Below are 7,714 nucleotides of genomic sequence, written 5' to 3' on the forward strand. Positions count from 1 at the left end.
GATAACCACATCGGACCTACGGTGGCACGGCACCGAAACAACATAGGGGAGACGACGACGATAATAATAATTAGTGGGTTATACACCGCCCGCATGTCAAACGGTAGAGCCCAGTGCGTGTGGCCGATACATTTGTTTGTGTCTTTACCTGTGTACCCGAACGGAGGGTGACGGCGGCGGCGGTGGCGATCGACGTCGGCCGTAGCGCTCGCACGGAGACATGTAGAGCAGGTTGAGCCATGATCCACGTGCTGCTCATGGGTAACTCGATTGCTGGCAGTGGCGGTGGCGGTCGTTTGGCCACCGACAACGGTCGCGGCGGCACCATGGAAAAACTGGAAGAAGACGTGCAACACCTAAAAGTGTCTATGAGAGATAAGGATTCCCGGATTGACCACCTCGGTCAGGCCGTGGACGAAATTCGCGTGAGTACCAACACTTGGTAAACAAAGAAAACCCGTTCATGTTAATCCTTATATATTATATAGAAGAACAGACTCGTTTTATGTTCTAGTTTTTATGGCGAAGCAATTGAATAATTTCATAATTTTTTTTCACAGAGTCGTTGCAAGTACTCTCCTCCCTCTCGGGATGTTATAGCGTTTATCTTTTCCCCATTTTTAGTAAGGGGAAGGCACATAACGTGATAGATAGCCTACAACAATAACAATAGTAATTCTATAGTTTATTAATTAAGAGGCACCTCTACACCTGCATATTTTTGGTCGAAAACAACTCAGTCTAATTCAAACGTACTGAGATTACTCCGATTTAAGTTTTGAAAAAATATTTGAGTTCTTCAAAACATTTTCAAGGCATCAGTCGTGGCACAATTTTAAAATAATTTTCAGTTAATTGATTACTTTAGTTGCAAAAAGTTAAAAATTTCAATTTTTTTTATTGAAATAATTAACTAACTGAAAATAATTTTAAAATTGTACCATGACCGATGCCTTAAAAATGTTGCGAAGGATTCAAATGTTTTTTAAAAACTTAAATCGATGTATTCTTAAAGACAGTACGTTTGAAGTAGAAACATGTGTTTTTGTACAAAAATAGATCCTATAGGCGTTATAAAAGTTGAAAAAAATGATCAAAATAGATACATCTTCCCTATGGTAATATGTATGTTTAAAAATTTAGATATTTAAATATTTTAACTTAATGTTAAGTTTTAGCGGAAAATTGCCTATACAATGCGCCTTAATAAATGCTAGTGTAGAGGCCCCTTAATAAAAAAAACTTCGGTTGCCTAATTCTATGCATATAAGTAAAAACATGTAAACTTAAAAAAACATAAATTATAATTTATAATTAATAATAATTGTTTAAATCATAATTTAACGCACTTTTCACACGAGCGAAGGCGGGTTTTTCAAGTATATTGTATAATAGTGCGGTACAAAATATTATAATATTAATATTTTCTCGTTGCATCCAAAATCGATTGACCTCAAAATACAAACTAAAATAAACTACCTTTACCGTCGAAATTAACGACCTGACGTTTTTATTTTATTCGACCGATGACTTTTTGCCTCGAAGTCACTACCAAGGTTATTTTTATACATGTAATTTGTGACCACAAGAAGTTAACTTTTAATTCAATTGTAAGTATTACCTACGCTTTCGTAGGTTTTTATGTTATTTACAATAATATATATTTACCGGTATTAAACATGACGTATGTGTTTATCTGTATTGTGTAAATATCTTAAAAAAATGACCGATCGATTAAATTAATTTTTTGGTTGTATTTAACCTTTCGAGTATTTTTTTATCGTCCGTCCCGACTCGTATGATGCCAGTAATGCGGATAATACTACCCACGGACTACGGATAAAAGCCAAATATTTATTGGAAATATTATAATTTATATCATGCATACATCGGCTACAGATGCGAAATATAAAACACCTTTAGGGATAATGTGGTAAAGAAGTTGGAAAACAGTTAACATTGTCCCTTATCGCCGTATCCGTAGAGCGTTCCAGCAGCAGGTGCGAAACGAGCACCATTAATAATTACTTTCGACGATAGGCGGACGCGCAATGACATCCTGTGCATATGTGTGACCCATTTAAAACGACCAAACGTCGAGATTAAAAACAAATGAATAAAATATCGCCGGTTGGCCGACGATAAGAACAATATAATAAAAAAAAAAACTAGAGATAATATTCGTCATCATTGTAGAGTAATATTATTTGCTTGTAATTTTTACTCTGTGTGTGTGTGTGTTTGCGTGTATAGAACATGATCGAGCAATCGGTTTTCAATCAAAACGTCCCGGCCGGCCTGTCGATCCCTAACCGCGTGGACAAGAAGAAAGGCGTTTCGGGAGAATGTTCCAGTCTGGTGGAGGTACCTCTGACGCTGCCCAAACAGACCAAATCCATCAAGTACGCGAGCAAATTAACCGTGTCCGCAGCCAATGCCGTTGATAATAGTAACAATAATAATTTTTCGGCAGGTCCAAGCACTTGATCAAGACGGCGTTATGCAAGAATCCGTTTTTGAAAAACTTGAATACCGCTCAGATGTCCGAAATCGTGGACGTCATGTACCCCAAGGATTTCGACGCCGGGTCGTACATCATCAAAAAAGGCGAACCTGGTAAGTGAGATCAAGTATTGTAGCGTAAGTGTCAACGTGCTGTGTGAGGTGTCTGAATGAGCCAGAGTTGAGCCAGTTGAGTTTTTATAAGTGTGCGCGAATCCGGTAACAATCCCGCAAAATTCATATTTTGAGTAAATACCAAAACAATTTTGTCGGGGTCCCCTATGGATGGGGGGGGGGGTTTAAATATGTTTTGCCAACTCAACTAAACTGACGTTCTTGCATACAGGATGCTGTCTGTATGTGGCCGACGAAGGGAAGTTGGACGTCATCCAGAGTGGACGGGTGGTGGATTACATATGGCCCGGCGAGGTGTTCGGCGAATTGGCCATCCTCTATAACTGCCCGCGAACCGCTTCTGTCAAAGGTAATCCGCGTTTTTCATTAATCAATCTAAACGACCTAGCCATTATGAGGTATATGTCGAATGATATACCACGGTGTGTGTGTGTGTGATTTTTGCAGCCGCTCAAGACGCCAAGGTGTGGACGTTGGAACGAGTGGCCTATCAGAAAATCATGAAGACGTCGGCGATGAAAAGGTTCGACGAGAGAGTGGGCTTTTTGAAAAGCGTACCGTTGATGAAAGACCTCGACGAGGAAATTCTATGGAAAATCGCCGACGTACTTAAGGAGGTAGGTACCTATTGCTTTGTTTAGTGTTTACAATTCTAGACTTGGGGATGACGAGGTACGCCGTAGGCTTAGGTTCATCATAATAGTATTGTTAATCATAATCTAAGATAATATCCAAATGTTTGGTAAACGAGAAGAGATGGAAAAACACGTGATGGATTTCCAGCTAGATTTCGTCCTCTCAGTTGGATATTAGATAGATCTCATATTTTTACTATGTCATTTTTCACATTACGAACTTCTTGCGTAAAGCCCATAAATATAGTATTATATATGTGTATATTGAAACAAGCCCAGATGAAACTCTGATGTCAGTGTAATATCGTACCGATATTGTTGACAGGAATTCTATCCGGAAGGGCACTACATAATAAAACAAGACACTATGGGAGACAAATTCTACATATTGAGCGAAGGCCGGGTGAAAGTCACGAAACGCAATAAAGGCAAGTAATAGGTGCCCGTAGGTGTTTGTTAAAACTGTAAGACGCGCGCGAATTGCCTAAACGATGCGCCGTCGGTCCTGTTTTAGGTGACGACGAAGAAGAAGAAGAGTTCGGCGTGCTGGAACAGGGTGAGTTTTTCGGTGAAGTGGCGCTACTCAAAGAGGACAAGAGGACGGCAAACGTCGTGGCCACGCATCCGGGAGCAGAATGCCTAACGCTGGATAGAGAGTAAAAACGGTTTTTTTCCGTACCGATTAAATATTGTGTTTCTAACGATTAAAAAAACCATGTTATTTGACAGGCCGTTCATACATTTTATCGGCAACTTGGAAGAGTTGAGAAATAAAAAATATTCAGAGCGACCGTCCACCAAACCTTTGTCGACGGGGAGTGCAGACAGTAAGTCAACACTTACGTTCAGTGACGACGGATGTCATTGAAATATTATACCAACATTGTTAGGTATTTTAATCGGTTTGACTTTTTAGAATTATTCTATCCGGAATTATTCCGCGTAGAACTTACAGACTTCGAGACGGTCGCCACCATTGGCGTTGGCGGGTTCGGTCGCGTGGATCTGGTGTGCTTGAAGCTGGACAGAGACCGGTCGTATGCCATGAAGAAGCTAAAAAAACAGCACATAGTTGATATGCAACAACAAGAGCACGTTTACAACGAGAAGACAATTTTAGAATCGTGTTCCAGTCCATTCATCGGAAAGTGAGAAACGATTATAATTTACAAAAGACTCCAACCATTCGCGCTGTCATTAGTTAGTTGAAGTTTCGAACCTATTGCAGGGTACATCTTCTGAGTAATAGTCACTACCGTTCTACTGTCCGCTGTCGTGTCTGTACTGAGAGCATCTCTTGTTTCCTTTGGCATTCTTTACATTTTGCTCTTCCCTTTCTCCATTTGCAATTTTCATTTATTCAGTTGACTAACAGCTAATGACATCATGGATATATCCGAAAATTATCAAACAAATATACAAACCGTGTTTAGACATTCACGATACATATCACGTTCTTCGAGTTACAAGTTTGTCGATACCATAATATTATTAATATTCTCTCTAAAAAACATGAATGGAAAAAAAACGTTTCATCGCAGAAAGTAATTTCTTTAAGATTCTGAACAAATGTTAAAAACAATATCTCTCAATATTTTATTTTCCGGTTTGAAAGGGTTTCGCCACGGATTGTATGTGTTGTATATGTATTGTGTTTTCTACTTGTTCGATTCGTAGTTATTAATTCCATACCTTAGATCTCAGTTTTTCTTATATTATATGCAAGCCGTTGTCTCTCTGAAAAGCGAGCCAAAATTTTGGCTTTTCGCCTACCTATCTAATATTTTGTACATCTATAGTATATTATTTTCTTTCCCTATGTTGAACACTTCTTTCAATATATTTTATACATTTACTAAATCGCCCGAGCTGTGTTTCAAAACTGGCCGGAACACTAGAACCCACTAAAATATCATGCGGGGTCTTAAATTATTATAGTTTTTTTTTCTTTTTCTAGACTATACCGCACGTACAAAGACGACAAGTACGTTTACATGCTGATGGAAGCATGTCTAGGCGGCGAGATCTGGTCGTTACTTCGGGACCGCAGGTGCTTCGACGACAACGCCGCTTGCTTCGTGGCCGCCTGTGTGCTTGAAGCACTCGACTACTTACACGACACCGACGTGATCTACAGGGACCTGAAACCGGAAAACCTGTTGTTGGACCGCGAGGGGTTCGTCAAACTGGTCAGTGTATAACACATAGCAACTGTATTGTGTTAAATGTCGAACAACGTTTGGTGAAATTTGGCTGTAGCGTTTTACAACACAATACGTTTACAGTGTACCCGTTTTGCAGGTAGACTTCGGCTTCGCCAAACGGCTGCAACCGCGCGGCAAGAAGACTTGGACTTTTTGCGGCACGCCGGAATACGTGGCACCCGAAATCGTACTTAACAAAGGCCACGACCGAGCGGTAGACTTCTGGGCACTGGGAATACTCGTTTACGAGCTATTGGCCGGCATGTAAGGACTATTTGTTCACGATAACCTTGTTACAAGGATTATTATTTATTTGGACAAATGTTTTTAAAGCTCTACCCAAAATCGTAGTTACATATGAGGCGTCAGAACAGCTTGTTAACCCGCAAATTCATTATTTCAAGAAAAAACAATAATTTATAATTTTTTAAACTCCATTATTTTTGTTTTTTAATGCCAAAAAAAAAATTAAGTTCCATCATTCAGTGGACCAATTGTTTTTTTAGGGTTTGACAGTTTGATTGTGAACTATTATGCTATCCTAAATTGTGAAATGTTACAAGACGAAATTTATTTGCTGTTAAGTTGTTTTGGCGCTATATGTTTATAGCAACGAAATGTACAGTTTCACCATGCCACAGATCATGGTTAAGATTTTAGACATCTAACCGACTAATGTTTTCCAACGTACTAAAAGTTTCGATAGTTGCGAAACTATAGGTAACTATCGTCATAACACAACTTACAGTTACCGTAGGGTCCCTTCTACCGTAGACGGAACAACTGGTCTGCCCAGGAAACAGGAATACCCTACTATCAAGAGAATAAGTTTTTTTTTTAAGAGAATAATTAATGTAACACAAAGCTATAATAAGGTAGAAATACTAATCCGTCGACTGTATTGACTCTGGCAACACGACGTTTATGTGTATACAATAATAATTGTTTATCTGTGTTTTTCCAAAATATAATCCAGTAGCACAAATAGGAACTAATTTCAGGAGGGGGGGGGGGGTACTGAAGCCCCTAGTCAGGACTCAGGCCCGTCACTAGATATTTTTCAGGCCGAAAGGGAAAATTTTAACACCACTCTTCAAATACTGACGAAAGTATAAGGGCAGTGTCGGCGCTTACAAATTACCAATGCAAGCCCCTCAACAATTTTCTGAACTTGACAATCATTTTACACATTTAAAAAATAAAATCTATTTTTTAAGTTTTGGATAGAGTTACTCGGTCAAAAACAAATTTAATCTAAACTTTTTAAAAAAAAAAAAATATATATATACGTATGTCTGTGAGATGATTGTTGGTTTAAGAAAACAATATTCGATTAGAAAAAAAAATTTAGTTACGAGTAAAATGTGGTTTTTGCCTGTAACTTCATCCGGACATCTGCATTATGACCATCTTTAAATGTAAATCGTTATTGAACTGTTGTTTAGACCGCCGTTTACTGGCGACGAGCCAATGAAAATCTACAACTCAATATTGAAAGGTATGGCAGCCGTAAACTTTCCAAGACAGATTAATAGATCGGCTCAGGGTCTTATTAAACAGTTGTGCCGGAGCGACCCAACAGAGAGGTTGGGATACCAAAAAGGAGGCATACAGGACGTCAGGAGACACGAGTAATGATATTTATGGGATTTTATTGCTGGTAGACAGTTTTAATAATCACTTATTTTTAGATGGTTTCAAGGTTTTGACTGGACAGGTTTAAGGAATAAGACCATAGTACCGCCTATTGTGCCACAGGTGAGTAGCCATTTTACAAAATGTTTGCTATTCTTATAATTATAGTGGAAGTAATATTGCACACCCATTTGTAGATAAATAGCCCGCTAGACATATCCAATTTTGATGCATACCCTGACGACGCGGACATGGCGCCCGACGAGCTGTCCGGCTGGGATTTAGAATTCTGACACACCTTCAGTGGTAAAAGTTAACTCAAGTCACAGCCAATCCGTCCGTTTGTTAACGAAAATGTATTTAGCATTTGAGGAATAGTCAATCAATTTCATTCACAGTTATGACCACAACAGCGGGCAGTTTCGTCTTGGCTAGCGTTTTATTTTTCTTATACACGATTATATTATATTTTTTAAAAGAGTTTTTTTTTATTAATAAAAGTCTTCCAAATAATAATTAGTTATTAGTATTTATACTATAATACAATATTTCATTTTATTTATGCATAAATATATATATATATATATATATATTTATATATAA

At 38.4% G+C, this 7,714-nt stretch overlaps 1 protein-coding gene across 1 annotated transcript; it reads left to right on the forward strand.

The window, feature by feature from the left end:
• The first annotated feature begins 76 nt into the window (after positions 1-76).
• LOC126846412 (cGMP-dependent protein kinase, isozyme 1-like) lies at positions 77-7,612 on the forward strand. The gene is made up of 14 exons (XM_050585781.1): positions 77-425; positions 2,254-2,402; positions 2,474-2,616; positions 2,849-2,986; positions 3,085-3,254; positions 3,598-3,700; positions 3,787-3,928; positions 4,002-4,099; positions 4,189-4,420; positions 5,230-5,461; positions 5,574-5,740; positions 6,922-7,107; positions 7,168-7,234; positions 7,309-7,612. The coding sequence occupies exons 1-14, from the start codon at positions 240-242 to the stop codon at positions 7,402-7,404; spliced, it is 2,109 nt and encodes a 702-aa protein (XP_050441738.1). The 5' UTR covers positions 77-239; the 3' UTR covers positions 7,405-7,612.
• Positions 7,613-7,714: the final 102 nt, after the last annotated feature.

The sequence above is a fragment of the Adelges cooleyi genome, unplaced genomic scaffold (assembly GCF_023614345.1).
Source record: "Adelges cooleyi isolate 19-005CV unplaced genomic scaffold, UGA_ACOO_1.1 ACOO_flye_CR_arks_rails_tigmint_CR_PRNA_9, whole genome shotgun sequence".
Taxonomy (NCBI): domain Eukaryota; kingdom Metazoa; phylum Arthropoda; class Insecta; order Hemiptera; family Adelgidae; genus Adelges; species Adelges cooleyi.